Below are 26,074 nucleotides of genomic sequence, written 5' to 3'. Positions count from 1 at the left end.
AGATTCTAGGTATGAATTGAATCTGGCTAGAAAGGAGTGGAAAATAGAAGGATGCTTAGCATTTGTAAGTTACTGCATACAATTAATACTACATTAAATTTGGTAATGGGCAAATTGCCTTAATCAAAAAGGTAATGATTTTCCTGATTTGGAGAAGATACTAAAGAATGGGTACCACAGATAAAGATGTGTCATGCAATAAATACCAAAGGAGCAAAGAACACTGGATTGTTGCCCGTTATTTGGAAAAAAGATTGGAGTAGGTAGCTCGTACTTCCCAATTCTAAGCATAAAGCTAGACACTGCTACAAAAAATATGCTTGTCCGTGGCAAGACCTAAACACCTAAGACAAGTTCTCATTTTCTTGAATAGTGCTGAGCAAGGAGTATGAAAAACATCTTGCTGATGTTAGGTAGGAGGTTTTGGTGCTTGTAGTTGTATGTGCATGTCGGGAGGCTGCTGGAGTTTTACAGGCGCATTTTAGAACGTGGAGTGTGAAGTTGGATGGTGCTGTTCAGGTGAAATCAGTGGGTAAGGACTGGTATCTCAGAATGACTGTGCGAAGCTGTTAGATGCAAAAAGTGAGCAGAAGATAATATGGGAGCAAAATCGACTAAACAGGAAGGAATGGATCAAAATTTCTATAAAAAAAAAATTTAAAAGTAACTAGTGATAATGAGTCCTGTCTTTCTCTAACCAGGATATACTTGTTGCCATCTACTAAACATGGCATGACCACAAACAGAAGGTGCTTATTAAAGAGGTCTTAAGATCTATTGTTTTTAAATTGGCATGTAAGAACCGCTTATGTTTAAGTAAAGAGCAGATATATGAGAAGTGGTTTGTGGGGGAAAGCATAACTATTGATGATGTACCTAATATCAAGTGCTGTTGGGGACAGGTGTCATAAAACATTTGTAGAGGAAACTTAATCTTTTTGCACAGAGAGTGAGGAAATAGAACAAGCAAGAAAAGCTAGCAGTACATATATATATGAACTACATACATGTGAGCTTTACCAAATACAGCAAAGAACAGTCAGTTCAGTAGACTGGGGCGGTACTCGCAGGTAAACAAAACTTAGAGATGCAGCAACTCTCTACTTTACCCCCAATTTCTAGGCAATTTTTAAATGTCAGATCCATAGGGCGGTGAAGTAACAGATAACTGATGATGTCTTTTTTCTTGAACAGCACGGAGTGTGCTTGAAAAGCACTGTTTCCGCAGCTTTACTTGAATTATACTAATCCACAAGAGGTATTTGCAATAATGGGACTCAGTTTGTCAGGAAGGAAAACAGCAGTGCAAGTAATAACATGAGGTGGGTTTGGTGTCTAAACATAACTGCAAATCTGAGTTTATTTTTTAAAGTATGTTCTGGAAAGGAAAAGTAATGTAAAGGAAAGTAAAATGCCCAAACAAGCAAAATGAGAGGCGATAGCAGCAGAATGAAATAGATGGGAAGAAAGAGGAAATAACTTTGAGAAATTGCTGCTTCTTTTTTATAATCCAGATTGAAAACAAAGAAGGAAAAAGGAGAAGTATATGTGATGTCAGAAATAAATGAGATAGTGAGTGAATCAGTGATTGCAATTCAGTACCATTCTCCAACTAGAAAAATCATTTAACAGTTTTGTCATCACAAAACTTTTTTTTAAGGCTTCCTATAAAGAAATATTTCTCCGTACAGTCTCTGGCTAATGTCTTGATAGTGGTGCCTGAAATTTATGCTTGCTTTTCAAAGTATTAACATGAATAAAGTACCTCACTGCAGGACCAAGAGGCCAACATTTTCTGTAGGGAAGTAGAGGCAGATGCTAGTCTTAAAGGTTTGTCTGGATGTGGAAATTAATTCAAATTTCACTAAGGTGTAAATTAATGCACAGCAGCTATTTTTCAGTAACTCCATCTCTGATCTCTTATTTCTTAATGAAGTCCTTGTTCTTCTTTACACTGGAGTAGATATTTAGGAATTAAGTGGGCTAGATAATTCTTTAATATTCTGAACTATATTAGTAGCAAAGTTAAGTTTCTTTACTGCGATGCTTTAATCTTTATTCACTCCTAGATCAATCCGTTTACTCTAAGTTTGTTCAGCAAGGTTGTCCAGATTCTCAGTCCGTGTATTACTGCACTTCTAGAATGCAGACAGTTTGCTGATACCTAAGGATATTATATTCATGTATTCTTCTGGATTAAGTTCTTTCCTGATGCATCTGAAAATTAAAGGTATTGGGTTTTTTAGTCTAACAGATTAAACAAAAAGGCATCTTCCACTTGCAGATTTTTTTTAATTGTTTAGGTAGGTTTTTTTAATTAAGAATGATTTAACTTCATTCAAGCTGGGCGTATCTGTCTTCAGAGTAGCATTTCACAGTTTCTTCATTTGCACTCTTTTCTGAAAAGACTTCTGCTCTGAGCTGCTCCCTCACCACCCCTGGGCAGGCACAGCTGGCTTCCTCCCTTTCCCAAACTAGATTTGTCCCAGATAAATCTAGGTTTATGCTCACAGTTTTGGAAATAGTCTTTTCAAATCTTCTTTTTTTTTACAGTTAGTCAGATGGTGGAGATGTTCATGTAGAGATCCCTCTAGGCTGCTGCCTCTGAGAGGAGAAAGGTTGGTAGGGTGTGTTAACCTAATGTGCTTTGGTTAGTTGTTCCTGAAGGCTATTAAAGGCTTGGGGTCATGAGGCTGTAATGACAATTTTGAAGAAATAAGAGAGTGAGGAGCAACCTTGCATCTTACTGGCTATTCATGCAGCAGCTCTCTCTAGCTCTGCCACTGTCCTGTCCCAATCTCCCACTGCAGCTTGGCTCCTTATGAAAAATGCTGCCCTTCATTTACTAATGGTCAGTTTTCCTGTAGACAGAACTGCCTTTTGCTGGTTTTTTTGTCTTCACCAGAAAATGGTGACATGACTGAGAATTTTGCAATAGAAAGTTAACATTTTTCACTAGCTGCCCAGTAAGTGCCTGTTGTCATATTTATATGTGTAGGATATTAACTGGTAATTGGGTTTGCGGAATTACAGGTCCTGTTCATTAGCATAAACAATAGTCTTAGTTACTGAAAAGTTGCTTTATTCTTAAATACTGTGAGCAAATTCAAAGTATATCTAAATATAAATACAAATACATGATAGTCTACATGATTGGCCACTATTCCGTTAATCAGGAAACAACTGTCAAACCTAAAAGATGGTTGTGATCAGGAAGCAGACTGCAAAATGGTGCGCTTTTTTGGCTCTACGTTGTAGCCATCTATATGGCAGTTGTGACAGCATCCTGTGAGGAGACTGTTTTTCAAGTGATGATATATCTAGTGGAAACAACATAATTTTTAATTTTGTATGTAATGCCATAGTTGTGGAAGCTTTGGAAATAATACATGTAATAGTAATTGGAGGCATTTCATTTAGAATAATTTTAAGGAACTTTTCAAATCCCATTGTATGGCAGACTTCGAAATTGAGACACATAACCATGTGAATGTGAAAAATTACACCATACTGGATGAAAATACTTAGAATGTCATCTTACTACATTTTGAGAAAATGAGTTTTCCCGTACTTGGTGTACTGTATCTCTTCGTTGCAGTCTTTACTAATAGCAAGATAAAAGCTGTATTTTCACAAGGAATATTAAAACTCCAAATGAAGACTGCAGAAATACCAAATCATTCAATCCTTATCTGGTACAAATTGTAGTAAAAATATATATTACAGGAATTACATCTGCAATTATATGCTAATGTTTTTAAATAAAGGATTTCATTGGTTAAGCCTTGGAAAATCTTGCACAAATGAAATATGTGCTTTGTTCAGCATACATAAGACAAGTTTTACATCCATTTGTCTAGGCAGTTATAATCCAGCCTCCTTGGGTTAATGACCACATGCGAGTGCAATGTTAGTCCTGCATTTCACCTGCATTTCATGTACTTGAGCAGAGCGTGGTTTGCTGTTTGCAAAGGTAATTGCTGTTATTTGACCTGTAGGAAAATGAGTTTGTCATGTTAAGTGCTCATGCAATTAGTCACTGACTGAAAGCCTTAGCAAATAGCAAAAGGCTGAATGTGCTAAAGATACAAGAATGAATTAGCATGTTGTGCTTTCTTCATCCTCTCAAAGATTATGCTTCTTTGAGGCGGTCTGAGAAGTTTGAACTGCTGTGGTCCAAGCAGTATTTATTCTGCAAATTAGTGTGAACATCTCTCCAGCCAGCCCTAATTTATCTTTTGGAAACAGGCAGAGAAATGTGAATGTGTTTATTACACCTACAGCTCTGTATTAGTAGAGACCCAAATTACATCCCACTGGACTTGACAGTGGGTAGTTGATTATTTCACCCTAACAATCAAGATGTAAAAAAAAAAAAAGGGGGGGGGGGCAAATGGTCAACATAAATGGATTCAGTGATGATAAATTTTATGTAGTCTTATTTTCTTTTTAAAATGCTAACTTTTTAATTACCTAATACCTAGTCATCTAACTGTGTGAATGAATATAGGTCTTTAACAGTGAGCTCCCTTCAGTTAATAAACAAAAGCAATACTTCCAAATACATACACGTATGCTCTGGTTGTAATTTTGTACTGTGAAACATATGTTGTGTACGTTTTTTTAAAAAAACATGAAAAATGTTGGTAGTGTTTATAATGAAACCAGATTTTAGGAAACAGTAGTTCTAAAAATAGCAGTCCCTATGAACTAAATCCTCGGAAAGGTAACGCCGGTGCTGCTGTGGTGTTTTCTCCTCTCCCAGCCTGTCCCTCATCAGCTGGTGCAGTCTGCCAGTGGCATGTGGTGTTTCTCTCCAGGTCCCTCTTCCAAAAAAAGTTCCAAAAAAATGTTGGAGAGCAGTGCAGGGGCGGTGGGGAGGGGAAAGGGCAAGAGGATCTACCTTACCAAGTGGAGAGCTGGAGGCAGAGGATAAGGAAACATTAGATTGAGAGAATTTTTTTTTTTTCTTTGGAAGATAACCATTGAAAAAGGAGAGGGAATTGGGAATATAGAAATAGATGAGGCCCAGAAGAAGGAAATGAGACTCGTGGCAGAAAGTCATGCAGATCCTTAAGTACCATGTGCTGACCTTCCTTTCTTAGGAGCTTGGTCAAAACCAAGAAACACTGAAAAGGTTAAAATAAAACAAGGAAATTTTTTAGGTTTGTGTTCTGTGTTTCCAGACAACTACAAGTAGTCTTAAGTCTCTAGATGAATAAAATCACTTGCTTTGCATAATCTTAAATGATACATATGTGTTTTAATAAGTCTCTTAAGAAGGGTGGACTGCGATGTAATTTACGGATTAAATTTTTGTTCTTGAATGTTTGTGAAGCTCGTTATTGGGAAGCATGTTGTGTATTCTGGGAAGAAATTTCACCCTGTTATTAAAAATCCATCTTTTGTACAAAACTTACACAGTAGTGACTTAAATTTCCTATTGGAGCATCAAATTTGAAGTTACTCTTTCCATAAAACAGGTGGAATTTCTCATTGTCACAGGCAGAGGGAGGCGAGGTCAGATGTGTTTTACCACAGGAGTGTCCATGTATAACTGATCAGACTAGGAGGTCTTTGTGTAGTCTTCAAGGATGGAGGGGAGATATTCATATATACCACTTTTACCTTAGAACAACAATACGCCTAAGCTCATTCTGTAGGTGGTGGATTCATGGTGGATACACTCCTATATGTTAGCCTCCATGAGGGTAATGCCTGCCTCTTGAATTAAAGCAATTGCAATAGGAATACAGGCAGCATTAGAAATTGGATAATCTATTGTAAAGATACATAGTTAACTTTGTTACGTTTGTCTTTAAGGACAAAAATACAGTATTAATGTCAATCCTTTAATGCTTGTCCATGTCTCATCACTGCCTGTTCCTGTGTCTGTAGTAGGAAAAACAAGAAATGTGACAGAAATGTGTGACAGTGAGTCCTGGAGGCAGCGTGTGCTCTCTCTGATGATGGGCTTCCCCCATCCCTGGGGTGTCCCTGTGCCAGGGTGTTTGCTTGGGAGTGTGAACCAAGAAATAGAAACAAATTCCTGCAGGAGAAACAGCTGCTCTTCCCTCTGGCTCTGGGGGCTTGGTAAAAACTGTCCAGTGAGAGAGACCCAGTAAGCATTGGCCAGTATTGCTTTTTCTTTTCCTTTATTTTTAACAAATCCTGCCAATCTTCAACCTCCTAACTTCAGCGGTACCAAGATTTCTGAGTTTTCAGATATCAGTGTCAAACTGCTTGTGTGGATTTAACAAATGCATAACACTGTCTCAAAGTCCAGATGTGAACAGCAGCTTTTCATGTATCTGATAATTCCTGTAGAAAATATTTTGTTCTTTGAGTCATAACATGTGCAAATAAAGAATATAACTTTTTTTCTTAGCAAAATATTTTACTTTTCAAGGTCTCTGGTTATTGGAAGTGCATGTAGTCTAATTGATAAGTACTCCTTATGCTCCCTCTTTTTGATGTTGCTTGGTGACAGTGGTGTGGTCTAATAAAACTGCGCTAGTAAACAATTAAGTGCGATTACTGTGCATTTACTTGATGCCGTATATAATTACTGAGGTCAGTCTGGGTCACTTATGCTGAGTAATAGTTGTCATTGGGCTTTTGAGTGACAAGGGGCAGGGAGGTGTGCTAAGCAGGCAGGCAGCATTCACAGCCCTGTCAGCTATGGCTGGGAATTGTCTTTGGCATAGTAACTCGAGGCAGATGTGCAAAACATTTTTTACGTGGCTAAGCCTGGAAGGCACACTCATTTTTGTCCTGCCTGCTTACAGCTTTTCATTCTGAGCTTTTAAAAATTATTTTTGGTCTTGTTCTTGAATAACTACAAGGTGATGCCTTTTGTCAGTGGCAAAGCCATGGATTAATTTTATTTAATTTTCACAAAAAAAGGATTTATACTACCCCCTGGGGATTCACTCTTTTTTTAAAAAAAGAAAAGTTTCTGCTCATCTTATTGAAGATTTAACTTGAGTAAGTGCAAGGGAAGAAAAGTGCAGGCAGCTGTGCTTTGTACTAGACATACAAACCAAGATTCATTTGTTCTTTTCCACTCAGTGACCAAGCATAAAAGGAGTTTGGAGGGGGTGGGAGGCATAGACCGAGCGCTCTTGCTGAATCCTCTTCTTCATATTCTAAGAGGTGTTGAGAAACCTGAGAAGTTACTCTTACTGTCAAAGGATAACGTCAAAATGGGAGATGTCTTTTTTGGACTTTACCGTGGAGGAGAAATTTAAAATATAAGAAGTTATTTTCCTTCAACTAGAAGTAGGGCAGGATCAGGCTCCTTAATTTGTGTCCACAGAAGACTTCTGTCTGAACAACCCTGCAATTATTGTAAGTGCTTTTTAAAGGTTGAAAGATTGTGCTCCTCTCACAAAAAGCTGTGAGAAAGTGGCAGTAGGATACGTACCCGTTCCTGAGGGTATATAGGGTCTCCATTTCTTACGGCAGAGGTTAGAGGTGTTCTCCATAGCACGGACAAGCCGCCTCCTGATTTGTTCTAGTTAAGCGTTATTTCAGAGCAATGTTATTTCTGTAATCAGTCATTTCTCTGGTCAGCTATTTTTTAACTGAAGAGTTTGCAGAAAGACTTTGTAAAAATCATGTGTGCAAGACGTAATTAGGCTTAACTTTCTGCAAACCTGGATTTTTTTAAATCATTTCGACCAGGGCAGGATATTGCTCCAGTTTGAAAGCAGTACAGACACAAGGGTCCAGTCTGCTATGTGTGCCATTAAAGTTTTTCTGCAAAATTTGTTTGAATTCTCTCATTTTTAATTGAGCTCGTTTAGGAGTGAGAGAAATTGGGATACTCTGTGAGACCCGTATGTTTAGGGGTCTTGGAGGCTGGGGTGTTGCAGGAGTATAGAAACTCAGGAAACGGCAGACAGGAAAGGCAGTTCACAGAGCTGTACAGGACATGTTATTTATTTTAGGCCTCCTGCAGATGAGTCGGTGTTTCCTAATGCTTCCATTAAAAATTCTCTCATGCTTTAGAACGAGAATGATATAAAACTGATATAATTAATACCCGGTGCGAAATGGTGCTGTTTACTGCCTACTGCCATGCTCTTCGGGGAAAATGAAAGGCTTTCAGAGCTGCTCCTGTGGCTCTCATGTTTCACACCAAGAAGAAAAGCTGTGAATTCCCTAAAGAAACGAAGAGCAATGAGATTTAAAAGGGAGTTTTGATGCTTTAAAAAGATGCAATACAGTATAACAAATCCTTACTTCGTTAAAGGCTCTTTATTTCAACAAAGATAAGCATCTTCTAGAGGCATTATAGATTTTCCTTGTTTTTTCAGGGTCTGTCTCTACAGATTGCCTACTACCTTAACGTAACTGGAGCTAATAAATACATGAAGCGTGCCAGTCTGTCCTCTATGTCTGTCTTGTGCTTTTCTGTGTCCTATCTGAAAGACAGCCTGTTTCTTCAAGACAAGGTCTCACCCTCTACCCTTGCAGTGTGCGTAGTGTCTGAATGAAACAAGTGCCGAGATGTGAGTGTGGCTTGGTCCCTCCTGGAAGGGAGCACCAGGGCTGGGGGCACCTGTCGAAAAACAGATTCTCCGTCGTTTATTATTCCCTTATTCAGCATCAGCATATTATAGCAAAATGTACTTTGAGAAATTAATATTCAAATATAATACATTTATTAGCCTATTAGTTTTGTAAATATGGTATTTTACCATTCATTTACTAAATCCTGATCTAGACGCTTTGGTCAATATATGCACTTAAGGCAACAGAGTACCTTAAAATAAGAGGCTAAGTCTGGGTGTCCAAACCAGAATACAGGAAAGCATCTTTACCTACTGGTACCTAAATTTTGGCCCTAGTGGAAGTGAAATAAAAAAATAAATAAAACCAACACTAATTTGAAAAAGCTAGGCAAAGTACATGATTTTTTTAATGTTTAATTTTATCTTTGCAACATTATGTGGTGTTACAATGTAATTGGCTAAGGCAGCCAAAGTACAAACTGGAATGCTATAGTACTGTATGAAGAATATATTCCTACTATTCTAAAATAGTTTCTTAAGTGATTTGTTTTTTTCTGCTTCCCTATAGATTAAAGCAAAAAATTATGACAAAGTGGAAAAGGTGAGTCCTATCAATATATGTAATATATCTCTATAACAAGGACAAGTATCTTGTGATTGGGCTAAAGCAGATTGAAAAGAACTATAGCTGTCATTGAATGCACTACTCAAAAACACAGATAAAGCATCACTAAAGTTGATTTGCTGTTGCTACCGAGCTGTAATCAGCAAAGTGCGCAGAGAAATTTCTCTGCTTAATTCTTTCCAGTTCCCTTGCAGAGCACGGAGATGCTTTAGTCAAAAGAAGGAGTAGTTTAACTTATTCTTTCTTACAAATCTCAATCATAATTACAAAGACTATTTTAATTCATACTGTATAGCTTTAAAAGTAGAAACCTGATTTCTGTATCTGGAATCCTGATCACGTCTTCTTGATGTATTAAACAGTTATTTCAGCGATGCCTTATGAAGGTTTTACACATTGATTTATGGAAATGTTACCTTTCCTATGTACGAGAAACCAAGGGGAAGCTACCTAGTTACAAGTAAGTTAACAGAGTTGCTCTGAATTATTCTAGTTTTACGGTGAATCTCTTTTAGATTTTTGACTAGGGGGTGGGGAGGAACCTGGGTGGCAAACCTGCCTGGGGATCTTCCGGCAGAGTGGATAATACATAATCTGCATTTAGAAAACATTTCCTTTTAAAGTTTCTTTAATTGAGCTTGCTGAGTAAAATTCCTTCCTTAGTCTGGATCCGTATAACAAGGTGGGACAAGAGCAGGGGAGTAGCTGGTGTATCCATGCTGGTTCCCTGCAGATGAGATTGGTGCTTGAGCCAGTCTGAAACACACTTCTGCCTCAGTCGGGACCTTTTGCTGTCCTCCCCTTAGTGCCCTGGTTAGAGTCTTCACAAAATTCAGCATTGATGCCAGCTGAGGTACTATATTTGACTAGCAATAGTAAATAGTTCAATAATTAGAGAAAGTTTCGGAAGGCATAAAAAAGCATAAAAGTCAGGGTATCATAATTTTGGGATGCATTCATCTTCATCCCTTTTCATTTACTACATTTTGCTTCTTTATAATCCTGCAGACTGAGTTTAATGTTTTTTCTTCCTGATTAAGATTTCAAAAAATACCAGTACCTTTCAGCATCTATAAACTGTTTCTTCCCCAGCCCACCGTAATTTCTTTGTATTATAACTGGCAAGATAACTAATGCATTGACAGAAAAAAAGCAGATTTTTTTTTTTCTTTTTATAAGAGTGTTTTGGTTAAAAAAGTACCAGCACCCCCTCTATATTTTTAGCTAATTTAACTTTCCTCTATTTTTCCTGCTAATACGGTCAAGGAGGTAGTAAGGTACTAGAAGGTGTTTGAGTAAAGGAAACTGGGAGAAAAGTGGGAGAGAGAAAAAGCTGTTTTAATTGAAGCTTGACCAAGGAAATATTCTGTGAACATTTTAAATTTGGGGAAAAATACTTTGAATTTGGGGGGATAAGAAATCATGTGAATGATTTTTGCCAGTTTCCACCCAGGGGAGCTACTCCTAATTGCCCCAGCCTTTTGGTGTTCCTGGAGAATTACAACAAGGTTTGGGAAATTCTGGGGGGAAAAAGAAACTGCGGGTACATCTGTCAGCTAAGAAGATGTAGAGAGTAGTTGTTTTCTATCTTCCTAATTTCCAGTGCACATAGTACATGTAAATTTCCACTTACTTAAGGAGGGGGGATCTCAGGAACTGTTCAAGTGCTAGATTGCCACCAATAGATTTAAATAATTTTCTTAAAAAATAAAACCAAACCCTAAATGCAGAAGTTAAAGCTATCTGAATGCCAATTTTTACTCTCAGCTGTTGAATGATACTTTTCATACCTCAATGTTTGTTTAGAATTTGCTGCACAAAAGAATACTTTTAAATAAAGAATTTTTAAAATACTAAAGACTTGCCCTATGGTCTTTGTGGTTTGTTTTTTTCCTCAGAGAAAAAATGGCTCAGGCATATGATTTTGCTCTGGATAAGATTGGCATGGAAATCATGTCATACCAGGTATGTTTTTTTATCAAAAACCATTTTATTTCTTACTTTATAAGAAGTACAGCTAAACATTGGTTTCATTATATGTAATATTTTTTCTCACATAGATCTGGGTGGATTACATCAATTTTTTGAAAGGCGTGTAAGTACCTTAAAAGAATTTTTTTAAGCTCAGTTAATGTAATGTTGATGTTCATACCAGTTACGATCTGTAATAGCTGACATTAATCTCTCTCCCCGCTATTTAGAGAAGCAGTAGGATCTTATGCAGAAAACCAGAGGATAACAGCTGTCCGTAGGGTTTACCAGCGTGGTTGCGTGAATCCAATGATAAACATAGAACAGCTCTGGAGAGATTATAACAAATACGAAGAGGTAATCAAGAACATGAAATTTGTTTGTGACATTGAAAAAAAAAAAAATCTTATAATTAAGTTTGGGGCCCAAACTGTATCCACTAAATAATTATGTGTAAAAGAGATGACCGGCAGTATAAACACGTTTTGCATGTGCAGTATGTGCCAGGACCTGTGGCAAAACTGTACAGGTACCTGAGTGATAATTATTTTTTATTTTAAAGACTTTCTATTTAACTGTCCCATTTCCCAGTTGGCCCAACAGAATTGCTGGTGAATTAGAAATCACTGGTATCAATGGGGAATGTATTTAATGGAAGCCAGAGCAGATCAGCTGGCAATGAGGGCTTGCTTCCCCAAGGAGGCACTCCCCTCCTTTCAGTTATAATTGAACAGGGTAAAATGGCATTCAGCTATGATGGTTTGGGCTTCCTTCACGGTATTAAGTTATATGGTCTCGAGTACATATAAAATGTTCCTCACCGTCCTTCACCTAAAGCCATTATAGCATCAATTCAGGTGAGTCTGCTACCACGCTGTCTTCAGCACGTAACCTCAGCTCATTGACCTTGCACGCTAATTTGTAGCTGCACCTGTAAACACATTTGGTAATGGCTTGTTAACCTATCCCCATTGGCAGAGGGGGGAATCCAGAACTGAGGGCAGATGTCCTCGTGCTCAGCACTGTCCCTTGTCCTGCACATTGCGCCCGGGGTTGCAGATGCTGGCATGCTGCAGGTCAGCTGTGCACTGAGCAGTAAAGAAGGGAAAATTTCTCTTGTTGCTAATTATGCAAGTTGTAGGATTGGTGACCTGACGCTAATAGGGCCACTGAGCTTAGCCGGTGGGAGTACCTCCTGGCATCCGCAGCCATGAGCATATACTATAACAGCCCATCACCCCTGTCAGGGATACCACAGACCACCAGGGAAGACCCCCAGCGACATGCCTTCTCCTGCGTAGGAAAATCCCCCATACAACTTCCCTGTAAACCTCCTCTTTCCCTCCCACATAGCAAATGAAGGCTGTCACTGCTGGTTCCTACTGCTTTCATTAATACGTAGGGAGGCTGTCAAAACAATAGCTGAAACCTGTCCTACATTCATTCTGTACCTCCTTCTGGTTGAGGCAGCTCTGGCTGACACCTGTAACACAAACCAGTACCTCGGGCTGTTCAGAGTTGCTGGAAGCTGAGGGCCAGTGCTCTGCTCGGACGTGGGTTTCTGTACGTCCTCTTCTGGCAAGGTTGGCCTCGAGGGAAAGGGCTGCTGCGTGCAGGTGTCCTGGCACAGGGAAGGAAATGTTCCTCACCAGAAGGGCTCTTTGAGGGGGAAGTGGTTCCCTACATCAGTAGCCCAACAACACAGAGATCATGTGCAGGTCTCGGTACGAAAGGTTACTGGCTATTTGCTGCAATTAAAATACTCTCAAGCTTCCCTTTAGCCCAGTTGTTAGCCACCAGGTAGCAATATCAGTCTGTCAGTCACCAGTATCTTTAATTAAACAAATGCTCAAAAGTGGTAACACCCCTAGTGAGACAGAGAAGTGACAATCTTTGGCTCACAAAGCCACACGGCTGCACCTCATGAGGCTGGGAGTGCATCCTGGGAGAATATTGCTGCATCTTCAGCCCAGTCCCGCATTAAATGGGGCATTGCTGGTTTTGCATGCTAACTGGCCCAGATACCTATCCCAGACAGCACTCTGCAAGAGTCCAGATGGTACCTTGCTTCTGTAATGAGTCAGTACCCAGCTCAGGTGCTTGTTTGGAATAGGACTGAAAGCTGTGCTCACCGTCCTCAAAGTCCTGGCAAGCCACACCAGCAAAATCCACCCTGACACAGGCATGAACAAAAGGGCGGTTGCTTATCCTGCCGTAAGAGTGGTTCTTCGAGATTTTGTTCATGCCTGGGCCCCCGTGACCAGGTCTGTGTGGCCGATGTTGAGATGTGGGTTTGTGCCTGGGGGCCCGGCTGCCCCCAGTCCCCTGCTGCTCTTGGCCAGCAGCGCGGCAGGGCCCTCTGCGTGCGCCTGCGGTCCTGGAGGGGTGTCACTTTCTGCAGTGACAGGTCTCAAGTCTCTCTCAGCTGACAAAGGTACCTGTGTGTTGAATATAACCTCTTTTAAAAGCTGTCAGTTACTTCAGGAACCGAGGAGAAGGCGAAGCTTTGAGGTCAATCTCTGTTATTACTTTTCCAAGAAAACTGAATTGCTTATATGCTGTCTCAGTCTTCACCTGGGGAACAACAGGCAGCAGCAAGACAGGGGGCTGTGACTCTGACTAGGCACTGACCAGGATTTAAAAGGAAAATGTAAATCAGAAACACATTCTTTCCACTTCCTCCCCCAGCAGGTTTATGTAAAGTTAATTGTATTTTTGAAAGCTGTAAGTGATTAAAACTATACTGAGGTGCTTCAGGTTAGTTGATTTTTAGTAGTGAGTTTATTGTCTGATAAACAAGTTCTTGCCCATATGTTTATTAGGAGAACTGCAGTACCTTTTGAGATCAGTATTTTAAAACAGCTTTGTCCTTCTTGCTCACTTTTGCATCCCCATTCAAGCTCTTTTCTGTGTGAAATGAGATTCAGTATTTCAGAAGTGAAATTGCACATTCCCAAAACCTTTTTTCACCATTCTCCAGGGCATCAATATTCACTTAGCTAAGAAGATGATTGAAGACAGGAGTAGAGATTATATGAATGCACGACGTGTAGCAAAGGTACAACCTTCTGTTGACTTTTCTTTGTTCTATTTAATTCTACAACCTAGCATTAAATTTGGTTCTTATTTTCAAATAAAAGTGTGTCTTAGACTAATAAGGTTGGTATGCTAAAATATTTGTATCAGTTTTATAAAGCGTAACCTAAAATAAGTGTTTAATGTGTTTAAATCTACCGTGCAAAACATTGCTTCTGTTTCAGGAATATGAGACAGTGATGAAAGGTCTGGACCGCAATGCTCCCTCTGTCCCCCCCCAAAATACCCCACAAGAGGCTCAGCAGGTAGACATGTGGAAGAAATACATCCAGTGGGAAAAGAGCAATCCTCTGCGTACAGAAGATCAAACTCTCATAACAAAAAGAGGTAATTGGATATTGTGCTAGGACATGTAGACTTGTATTTCTTAGCTCCATTAATGACCTCCAGCGTAAGCAATGATGTGATTTAGTGTTCAGGGGTCATGCTGGAGCAGAAGTTGATCAAGTTTCTTGAATTGTATGGATGTTTTTTTTACTCTTCAGTTTCTGCTCAAGCCAAGCTGAAAGTAATACATGGATTTTGGGGGACAGTGCAATAGTCGTGTGCCACTGAACTTTCATTGGAGGTCAGGAAGTGGTGGATCGCAGCCTGATTTTATGGCTGATGTTCTTGAATGAGTTCTGCTTCTTCCCTGTGGAGGAGGCAGGTTTTAGCTGCTGGTTATGATTCGTAAAGTTCCTGGCAACATAAAAGAACTGCAGTTGTGATCATTGTATTGAGAGCCAATTTGTGTTAATATTGTCTGATTTCTTCACTGGGTTTTGTATTTCATACTTCCATTGTGCACGACGGTACCATTTCCGTGATAATATACAAGGTACATTTCTTACATTTTGTCTCCCCAGTTATGTTTGCCTATGAGCAATGCCTTTTGGTTCTGGGACATCACCCAGATATCTGGTATGAAGCTGCACAGTACCTTGAGCAATCTAGTAAACTGCTAGCTGAAAAAGGGGTAAGCAGATTGCCATTGGTTTTCTTTCTTATTTTATTGCTTTGACATGGTGTACTGTTAATTTTTCCTCAAATACTTAAGAACCAAGGAGGGCTGTGAAAAATATTTAGCACCATAAATTGTGTCATGTTCAGAGTTTGAAAATTGGGGCTATTTTAACAAAGAAAAATATTTGCATTTGAGATAAGAATTATGAAAATCTATTTCAGTGTTGGCCAGTTTTATGTTGGGGCCGGGGGTGGGGGGGGGAGTTGGCCTGATTCTGTGCTTCCTTAAGTACTGGGGAGATGATTATCTCTTTATTGTCACTGGGGCTTTTCACACACAGAAGATATTCCATAGATTGGCCTTCATTTTCAGAGATGCTGAACAATTACATTATCATACTTATTTTATAACAGGACATGAACAATGCTAAACTTTTCAGTGATGAGGCTGCTAATATTTATGAAAGAGCGATCAGCACTTTATTAAAGAAGAATATGCTTCTTTATTTTGCATATGCAGATTATGAAGAGGTAAGCAAAATAGTGACGTACTGACATCAAAACCCAAAGACATCTCTCATCAGTAATGTCATTTATTTGAAACATACTGAATACACAGAATTCTATAGAATTAATTTACTGATTCTTCTAGCCTTAACCTCATTCAGTGTTTCTGAGACTGAGCTGACAAAATGGAGAAGAAAAGCCCATAGTATGAGTTACAAAATTTTTGAAAATCTACTGTCTTTCCACTTAAATATTGACTATATTTTTCAAATGTCTATGAGGTTGAAAGGCTGGTAGGTTTACATTTACCGGAGCATCAGCCTCTTCACTTTTAAAATGGGGATAAAGAACACCTTTCCTATCTAATTCTTGGGGATTTAATGTTTGTGTTTGCATGGCTCTGAGGGAAGATGGGAGGCACCCTATACTGCAGCTTTCTTGTGAAATCTCTTCACCCAGGCTACCACCATATTGCACAGCCTCTGTAGTGAGTAATGCCCCAACAATGGTTGGTTTTGCAAATGAACCATCAGGAATAAAGGCTGTTTCCCACTGATCCCATGAGGACTATGGAATCCTCTGCAGGATATATTTTGCCCGCTTAGCATAACATGGGAGAATCTTTGCAGGAAGATCCTGAGGACAACAGCAAAAAAACCCCTTTGCCCTTAAAAGAAAAAGCCTTCCTTGGCTTTCGGTGCAGCCTCTTGTATCCTAAGCGTATTAGTGATTTAAATTTTTTAAGGTTGCACAATACGACTTGTAGAGCTGCAGCTGGCAGGGAGCAGAATGGATTATTTGAAATGCGTAGGTTGGAGAGTGAAGAAGGTGGTTTTCCTAGCTGTCTGCACGTTACTTTTAGACGGAGGTAAAGGAAACAGTCATCTTATCCCAAACACCTACAATGGCAGTTCTGCTGCAGTATTACTAAGTTAGAAAAAGACTTCAGAGATTTTTGAAAAGCACGTGTGTAAGCACTAGTGAGAAATTAATGTGGGAAGTAAAGAAATGACTGCACAAGATGAAAAATGCATCTGAGTAAAGGGACTGACATACTTAGTGGTCAATTGGGGCAAAAAGGAAACAGAAAAATTTTAGTTTTTTCTTCAGACTGATTTTTGCATTCTCACAGGTGATTTGTAATAGTATTACTAAGCAGTCTGTACTTCCTTTTTATTTACTTAGAGTCGAATGAAGTATGAGAAAGTACACAGCATATATAACCGACTCCTGGCTATTGAAGACATTGATCCCACACTGGTAAGATGATACTTAGTATTGAGTTTTTCCACACTTGCGTGGATAGTCACCTGAGTACGCTCAAAAGAATGGGGAAGTACTTACAGGAGTTCACTGGGTCACAAGGATGATTGAGCAGATGGAGTACTGAAATGACAGAATTAGATTAAAATTTCAGCGAGGTTGATAATTATAGCCTTTAATCCACTCAGATACACTGTCATGTGCACTTTTCTCCTCTGTCTCTTTTGGAGAATCTCTTAAAACAAGCAATGAAGATATAAGATATTAAAGATTTCATGACACAGGTCATAAGAATTGGTGTATGTTTTGTTGGCTCAACTAAAATTTCACTTTGCCTCCCATTAACTGATTGAAAGCATGTTGCCTTTGCCCATTGTTCTCCCTAGACAGAAATACACCGTACTGTGTCCATGGAGTTTGCAAATAAATTTGTAATGCATCATATAAGTATCAAAGAGTATTGCTGTATATCTGCTTGTTATATAGTAAACAACATTGTAGTGCCAGCTGTGCTAGTACTGAACAAATGGTGTGAGAAAGTAACCTGCCCTCAAAAAGTTATATAGTTTATAGATAGACACAACAAAGCATGAGAAGGAAGAAGAAGGTCTGAGGTCTAAAATTAAAAAACAGGTCAGGATCAGAGGAAAGGTATCCATTTACTGACTTGTTCTATTCATTAAACACAGATCATAATGCTTTCCATATACACATTTTCTGAGAAACCACATACCAGTTCCTCCTATTTGAGGAATGACGTTACTTGTGATCTAATTCAGAGTGGAGGAAAGTTAAATCCCAAAGAAATGCAAATCACAAATTGGCCACTGAATTAAATAGCACATTCATTATTTCCTTGATCGGGTATAAATATTTGCAGACAGTATGATTTGTGTCTTGGATTGTATAAAGTACATCAAAATGCTTCATCAGGCCTTTTGACTGTTCTTTAGCCTTATGAATGTCTTTATTGGAAAGTTACCTTTCTAACAGTAAGCCTCTAGTTCTCTGAAGGCACCAGCTTATGTAAATTACATTCATCTACTTACCTCCCCTTCCTTGAAAAATCTGTGTATTAACTATTGTCATTTCAGGGGATCAGTCTTAGGTATATTCCATTTTTTTAAAAAAAGTATATAAAAAGCTTTGCCTCAGTATTTATAGCAAAACAACATAGAGGCACAACACAATCTTTTTTCTATTATGACTTATTAGCTGTATTTTGTGAGTAAAGATTATTTCAGATATAGTCAAAAACTTTGTTATATCCTAGTATTCTTCGTTAGCACTGATACTATATAAATATTAATATGCACCTTAGGTTTATATCCAATATATGAAATTTGCAAGGCGAGCAGAAGGCATAAAATCTGGAAGAATGATATTTAAGAAAGCAAGAGAGGATACCCGGACCCGCCATCATGTCTATGTTACAGCAGCTTTAATGGAGTATTATTGTAGTAAGGTAATCATATATGCTTAGTCTGATATTAAAGAAGTATCAGGAGGGTGCATAGCTCACTGAAGCTAATTTTTGTTTTTTTAACGTTTGCAGGATAAGTCTGTGGCCTTTAAGATTTTTGAGCTAGGGCTGAAAAAATACGGGGACATTCCAGAATATGTACTGGCATATATCGACTACCTTTCTCACCTTAATGGTAAGCTTTAAGCTTTGAGAGGGCTAATGAAGCATTAAAGTGCCTTCTCTGTGAGTTTTGGTTCAGGCCAAGTTCTTTGCATTTTAGTTTTAATTCTTGAAAAGCAATGAAACCTGTTTGTAAAACTCAGCGATTAATTTGGAAAAAAACCCTGCTGTTTTGTCCTTACTGAAGTTCCAGAAGTGCATTGACATTACATTTTGATTCTACTGAATAGAGCAGAGTGAACTTTCCAAATTGCAACTCACCTGCATTGCAGCAATTTTACAGCATCTGCTATGAACAGGAGGGAGTACACTGAGAAATCTAAATCCCAAGGAAGAAGATCTATAGGAGGTTGAAATCAGCACGAGAGGAGTGATGGGTTAGTTGGTCCCTACTAGAATTAATTTAAACTCACTCTCCCCAAACAGATGAGATGAGCAAGCAATATGGTGAATATCGGTCCTGCTTGGAAGTTGCCGGGGAGCTGGTTTGCAGTGCAAAGAGCAGGGCACGCAGCTCCCTGCCTGTGCCAGCACAGGGGCACAGTGGGCTGGGGAGCCCTGGGCAGGAGGTGGTGGCGGTGGCGAAAGGTCTCTATGTGGGATTCCCTGATGCAGGAGTTAATAGTGATGTTGCAAGAAACCCGAGCTGCTGTGGGGAGTAGGGGCTGACAGAGACCTCTGTGTGGAACTGTCCCGGTCCATGTTTCACGGGGAAACAGAAAAAAGGGAGAAGAGCGGCTCATCCCAGGCTCTTCTTCTGCCCAGTCCTGTCTGCCAGATACCCATTAGATTTTCAGATTTCTTCAGGTATTTCTTCAAGTAGTCAATACTCTAGCTCAGTATTTGTAGCATAACAACCCAGAAGTGTAACACAATGTGGGGTTTATTACAAATTGCTAGCTCAATTTTGTGAGCCAGCCTCCATGCCACTGGTGTGAGCGGTGGCTGCAAGTTGCTGCGCTGCTGGATCTTCTCAACATCCCAGTGCATTCCATAGGCACCAGGCGCATGACTCTCGCCTGTCAGACTACAGTGCCTTTTTTTTTTTTTCCCAGGCTCTGAAATTCTGAACAGATTTAGAGCTTTTTTTTTTTCTCTCCTGTGAGCTGTAGACAGAGATTTTTTCCAAGTCAAAGTGTATTTAATTTTGCAAGGAATTTCTTTAGGTCTACATGAATATTTGCAATGCCTTTCCATAGGTTGACATGAGAAAAAATTATCTTAAAACTTGCCAGTGTATTGCTCTGTCTTAGCAACCCAGCAGACTTTACTGAAAAACAGTAGATGACTGAACTCCTGTAAACATAAGATATGGTGAAATATACAGTGAGAGAGACAGGGCAGAAGCTAGCAGTTTTAAGAACAAAACCACCAACCACTCCATTCCCCCAGCTGGCAACATAAAAAGGCTGACTGCTTATTGGCAACCAAGTCTAATAATTTTGGGAGGACTTCTGAGGAACACACAAGTATATTAATATTGCCCTAATATAAAAGGGAAGTAATTAATTGAAAGGCCAAATTTAAAATTACCGAGATAGGCCATTGTGATAATTAAAGAAAATGGAAAAAACAGAGATCCTGAAAAGATGCCAAGCAATAGCTGTGTTGTTACAAAAGAACCTGTATCAGGATCAGTTTGTTGCCATCAACAAAACTAGACTTTCAAATAAAAAATTCACAGTAGAATTTAACGTTGGTAAAGTTTATGTAGGCATTCGGATTTTTTTTCTACTTACTGAAACTCAAATCCAGGTATCAGAATGTCAGCCTTATATTTAATTCAATGTACACATTTCTTTGAATGGACGTGATTTTAAATTGTCTTTAATATATTTTACTCAGTGTGATTTTTCTTTTTTCTTTCTATTTTTAAAGAGGACAATAATACAAGAGTTTTGTTTGAACGTGTTTTAACTTCAGGGAGCCTTCCACCTGAGAAATCTGGGTACGTCTGCAAAAGCAGTTTCACTACACTAAAAAAGATACATAACCCCTTTCAACTACAAACATGCCAAAGAAATTAGAAAAATGAACAGTAGGACAAAACTAGGTACAGATGTTCCTTCCCCTCTTCATGCTGTCTAAAATAGCAACAACTCTGACAGATTTGTGAAAGTCCCTATCCCACTTGCAGTGAAATTCATTAATCTATTGACTTTAAAACCTCATTGACACAGGATTGTTGAGGATAGAGTGCAAAATTATCCTGCGCAGTAAGGATTCAATGGTTTGAGCAGGTGGTGTGGCTAATGACATGTATCGCTCACCAGAGCGATGCTTTAGGTAGATGGGGGAAGGAGTTGAGAACATCTTGCAGGAGCATTATGTTAGAGAAGTTGAGTCAGGAATTTGTTGAGGAGAATGCTGAACAACTCCCAGCCAACTGAAAATAAAACAGGGGAAGAACCAAAAAGACTTGGATTTACCACTCACCGCCACATTTTCATTACTACTTTTTTAATTTATTTCTCTAAAAAATTGATTATCAAACCCTTTGCAGTTGAAGTGTTCACCATTATTATTCTGGTAGACATAGGCATCAAAACTAAGAAATCAAACATCGCACTGCTATGCACATTCATTCTGCACTTTAATTCTGATCTTTCATGAGAAATTTTTTATGTCCATTTTAAAAGTGAGAAAACCCAAGAATTTAAAAGCTGTATCTTCTTCAAAGGTGAACTCCAAAACTAAAATGAAAGTTGAATCAAGTCCAGAAATATGGTGAGATGTTGCTTAGTTAGGTATGAGATTTCCAACAGAGAAATAAGCAGTAACTATAAATATTTTGGGCTATGTAAAATTCTGAAGTGTTGCCTATTGTGTTATAGGGTATTGCTCTTGCCTGCTAGAATATGCTAGTCTATGCCAATGAACTAAATCATAATCTATGTTGAAAAGTCCCTCACATATCAGGATCACAGTGAAATTCTGTGTCGCAGAATGAGTAAGGTCTATTTGTGCGTCTTACATTGATGATAAAAGCTTACCTCAAGTGCTGAAGTCATTTACACCAGTAATCCTTTCCTTTCCATAACAAAGTCCTTTACGATCCACTAGATCAAAAGCTTTTACAGACATATAAAAGGCACTGGGAAGGTAATGCATGTTATAGATGCATTGAAAGTAAATAACAGAAATGGTCATGTGTTGCCAGATTATCTCCTTTGACTCTCTCCTCTCGTGTTTTTTTTAATTGGGTCGTAATCAGTAATTCTTTCTCCTTCAGCAACTGTCTATTTATCTGTTCTTTTATAGGGAAATCTGGGCTCGGTTTTTAGCTTTTGAAAGTAACATTGGTGATCTAGCTAGTATACTGAAAGTTGAAAAGCGGAGGTTTACAGCATTCAAGGAGGAATATGAGGGTAAAGAAACAGCTCTGCTGGTAGACAGGTATAAGTTCATGGATTTGTACCCTTGCTCTGCTAGCGAACTGAAGGCCCTTGGTTATAAGGTAAGTGGATAAGAACACTTAATTTTACTGTTACTCTTTTCCGTCCTAGCAAACTTAAGCAATTCCTTGCTTAGGACTTGCCTTAGACTTTTTTCCCTTGATAGAAAAGCAGGTAAAACAGGCCTGGTATGCCTCCTCGTAGTTGTCTTGTTGGGCAGCAAAGTGCCGGGCACTGTGGGCCAAGGGCAAGAAAGGAGCAAGGAACATGACTAACAGATGCAACTTCATGTACTCATATTTACTTCTCATCTTCCCATGGAAAGGTCGATGTGTTAGTGCCATCACCACTCAGCTACAGGCCTCCACTTCAGACTTAAACCTGAGCTCCTTCAAAAACCAAAATTCTTTTGCAAGTTTGTAGAATCAGGTCATCTGTGTGAAACATTGCTGGCTGCCTTCCACTCCAGTTGGCAAAACTCCGCTCACTTCATTGAGAACCATATCAAAACAAACATACTGCAGTCCCAGTGATTGCCGCAAACGGCTGAGGAAAGTTATCTGTGGAGATCAGTGACTGCCTGCTTTTTTTCAGGCGTTTATTATGGCTGAAGTGCTTTGGTGCTGCTATTTGGAATTTAAAGTCTAGGCCAGACACCTGTATCTGGTGGTCTCCCATCTCGTTTCTGACCACATGTATTTTAGCTACTGTTTTAGTCATGTGGAAGGCCATAACACTTTGGAAAATGACTAGAACAGAATAAAATGTTGATTTTATTTTTTTTAAGCATGATGTAAAATAGGCTGCCAGAGAAGCAGAAACAGCTCTGTTGGAGGTACTGCTGTTTCCCATTTGCATGAACAGGAAGAGAGCCTTCAATTCATGTCTGAAAAATAACTGCCTCAGCTTCCATTTATTTCTTAGACAGGAAAGTAATTTTTGAAAAATACAGAAGTTATCAAAGTTAGCAAAGCAGCTGAATTGTTGGCCTTCACACAGTTGTAAAATAACCTGATAGGTGGAGATAATAGTCACCGAATACTTTTCTTTTAACGCCACCAGGACAAAGTTATTTTGAAGTTACAGGTGTACTTACAAGAGAGTATGTCTTGATAAGTGTATGCGAGGCGGTGTGTGCATAATCTGATTCAGCCCTTGTAACATGCCAAAATATAATCCTATTTGAACTGGTGCTTTGCATGCCTGCTGACTGCCTTATGTTTTAGTTCTTTTCCAGCTAAAGCAATCTAGGGAATGAAATGAGGGAGAAATGATAGTTGTGAAGGCCTAGTGGTCTGCACCTGTTCACCTAAATCTTTTTAACCTAAAAAAAAGGAGCCACTCAAAAATGACAAATACGGTCCCATTTGGTAACAAAAACAAGTGTTTCCACTCCCAGCTGGGACACTGTAGGACTAAAATGTTTGATGAAAACATGCAAGTTTTGCCCAGATGGTCTTCTAAGAGGACATCTGAAGTTATAATGGCGACAAAGTGAGAATAAGCGACTGGTCTAGAGAGATGTTTTGTACTGTAATTTAAACAAGCAATGTGATTCTGCCAAGTTCAGTGCTCTCTTATTGGCTTTCGCAGGATGTCTCCCGTGCCAAGCTGGCAGCTATAATTCCAGACCCTGTGGTTGCACCTTCCATTGTGCCTGTTCTCAAAGATGAAGTAGACAGAAAACCTGAATATCCAAAACCGGACACTCAACAAATGATTCCATTTCAGCCAAGACACTTAGCACGTAAGTCAGAAGTGGATCAGTCGGAAGTGGTTGTATTTCACCTAGTGGCAAGTTATTAACCTGTGTGTTTAGCAAACCTAATCACAGAGACTTTCCTAGTCTTCAGTCATCTAAACACGTACTTAAATTTTAGGCTGTTATTTAATTGGATTGCTAAAGGCATATATATTTTACTTAATACTAAGGTCACATGGAAATAAGTACAAGTAGTTTGGGGTCTGGTAAATGGTAATAAGCTGTTATACACACTGCTTATAGACTTCAGATCACTGACTAAACAATATGTAATTAGTAGAGGCAAAAGTGACAGGGTAGTAATTATTTGTATCAAATAATAACGCTGGAAAAGCAATTCAAGTCTAGGTGTCTTGCACTGGTTTCACACAGTTTTTCTTCCCACAGCTCCAGGTTTACATCCCGTCCCAGGTGGGGTATTTCCTGTTCCACCAGCAGCCGTAGTGCTCATGAAGCTCCTGCCACCTCCTGTTTGTTTTCAGGTTTGTTTTAATGAATTCTGAAAACTTCAAGAAGTTGTAGAAGAGATTACATTTTGACAGAACCACAGTATGTCTCACTCTATTGAAAATCATCTTCTAAACTCTTTTTTTTTTTATAACAAATCAGGGTCCCTTTGTTCAAGTGGATGAGCTCATGGAGATATTTAGAAGATGCAAACTGCCAGACAGTAAGTTATTTGTTCACTCTGGAGTCTGTGATAGTGCTGCCTATGACTTTGTTTTACATATGGATATTGCTGCCTAAAATCCAGACCTCATTTACAGAGTATCCTGTTGAATTGGGTACGTTTGTAGGTTGGAATCTACATAGAGATGTTTGTACATTTAATTGTGGGGAGATGAACAAAAAGTCAAAGAGCTGAAAATCACCAGCTGCTACTTTAATAACATTTTGATGGTAACTGTTAGAAGAAAGAAATTAAGATTTTGAGAATATCCTTTAAAAGAAGCAAGGCATTATTTCTAGCAGCATTGTAACTGTAACATTAAATTACAAATTTGCAGTATGGTAAGTTCATTGGTAGGCATAAGCCTGAATGCACTTTGTTGTGGTGCCTGAGAACCATTTAAGAGCAGTGTTTTCTAAGCTCCTACAAAGAAGGTAGAGTTCTGAAATACAAAAACAGGACAGATCCCTACTCCAGGCTTTGTGTACACTATGGCAGATGATAATGCCATTTCACCCCCTCTGTTAGTTTCAGGAGCAAATTATCAGAGAAAGCAAGCTAGGATTTAATTTCTTTTAGAGTGAAGATAAAACATCTATTCAAAACTACCATGTATAATTTGAAGCTTTCTCTGTTGATAAGCAGAAACTGACCTGCTATGCATACTTTCTGATGAATCATGAACTAGCTATACTGTTTCCCCAGTAGGCTTTCCTGTTTTATTAAGCTTGCAAATGACCTCAGTAATTGTGTAAAGGGAGCTCTCAAGCTGAAGCAGCAGCATTTACTTTATAATTAGTGTTTGCCATAGCTTGGAGTTTTAGACGGTAGAGACTTAATTCTTAACATTTGCAGGAGAATAGAGTAGGAAAATGTCTCATGTTCCAGAATCTCCACAATGTTATCTATCTTGGTGTGCCTGTTTGCGTGCTTATTTCTGATCAGGGAATTTAGTTTCACAAATTAATTAATCATTTTCTCTGTCTAAAGCTGTTGATGAAGCTGTACGAATAATTACCGGAGGCCTACCTGAAATAGCTGTGGAAGGCAATGGACCTGTGGAAAATAACGCTATGCTCAATAAGGCTGTTAAGAGACCACATGAAGATTCTGATGACGATGAGGAGAAAGGATCTGTAGTTCCCCCTGTACACGACATTTACAGAGCACGACAGCAAAAGAGAATCCGGTGAAACAAGTTTGGAGTGAGTTCTACTGTGATAGACATAGAAAGACTTGCATTGAGTCCATCAGTCTCTTAAAAGTCAAGCATTTAAAAGGGACAGCTGCAAACAAAAAAATCTTGAAAATGGTTTTGTTACTGTGGTGCCTCTTCTCCCATATGGTTCTTGATCTGAAAACAGCCAGAACAACCTTAGAATGTTCTCTGAACAAAACTAGGTTTTCAAAACCAAAAGTGCAAAATGTCAAAACTGCATTTTGTTCTTCAAGGATGTTCACATTTACCACTTGAAATCTTGTGGGTTTTCAACAGTTTTATTTTAAAAAACTGGATGGCTTATACTTGTGAAGCATTTTTAATTCACATTTTCTGGAAAACAGTTGTTCTCAGTTTGTTCATGTAGTGTCCTGCCTTATTGTTCGTTTTTATTTATGGCAGAATGTATGGAATCTGTTTTGTAGTTGAAAATGGAAAAAAAAAAACATTCCTTTAA

The 26,074-nt window shown here is 38.8% G+C and overlaps 1 protein-coding gene across 1 annotated transcript in view; it reads left to right on the top strand.

The window, feature by feature from the left end:
- CSTF3 (cleavage stimulation factor subunit 3) overlaps positions 1 to 26,053 on the top strand; it is a 52,377-nt gene extending 26,324 nt beyond the window's left edge. The window contains exons 4-21 of the mRNA XM_059826010.1: positions 9,088 to 9,120; positions 9,507 to 9,604; positions 11,043 to 11,109; positions 11,205 to 11,239; positions 11,346 to 11,472; positions 14,096 to 14,173; positions 14,376 to 14,538; positions 15,060 to 15,169; positions 15,571 to 15,687; positions 16,849 to 16,923; positions 18,248 to 18,391; positions 18,482 to 18,584; positions 20,450 to 20,519; positions 21,833 to 22,028; positions 23,560 to 23,713; positions 24,116 to 24,210; positions 24,338 to 24,398; positions 25,389 to 26,053. Of these exons, the coding sequence (XP_059681993.1) occupies positions 9,088 to 9,120; positions 9,507 to 9,604; positions 11,043 to 11,109; positions 11,205 to 11,239; positions 11,346 to 11,472; positions 14,096 to 14,173; positions 14,376 to 14,538; positions 15,060 to 15,169; positions 15,571 to 15,687; positions 16,849 to 16,923; positions 18,248 to 18,391; positions 18,482 to 18,584; positions 20,450 to 20,519; positions 21,833 to 22,028; positions 23,560 to 23,713; positions 24,116 to 24,210; positions 24,338 to 24,398; positions 25,389 to 25,591 (1,929 nt within the window). The 3' untranslated portion in view covers positions 25,592 to 26,053. The remainder of the gene's footprint in view (positions 1 to 9,087; positions 9,121 to 9,506; positions 9,605 to 11,042; positions 11,110 to 11,204; positions 11,240 to 11,345; positions 11,473 to 14,095; positions 14,174 to 14,375; positions 14,539 to 15,059; positions 15,170 to 15,570; positions 15,688 to 16,848; positions 16,924 to 18,247; positions 18,392 to 18,481; positions 18,585 to 20,449; positions 20,520 to 21,832; positions 22,029 to 23,559; positions 23,714 to 24,115; positions 24,211 to 24,337; positions 24,399 to 25,388) is intronic.
- Positions 26,054 to 26,074: the final 21 nt, after the last annotated feature.

The sequence above is a fragment of the Gavia stellata genome, chromosome 17 (genome assembly GCF_030936135.1).
Source record: "Gavia stellata isolate bGavSte3 chromosome 17, bGavSte3.hap2, whole genome shotgun sequence".
Taxonomy (NCBI): domain Eukaryota; kingdom Metazoa; phylum Chordata; class Aves; order Gaviiformes; family Gaviidae; genus Gavia; species Gavia stellata.
This window is presented reverse-complemented; position numbering and strand designations above follow the sequence as displayed.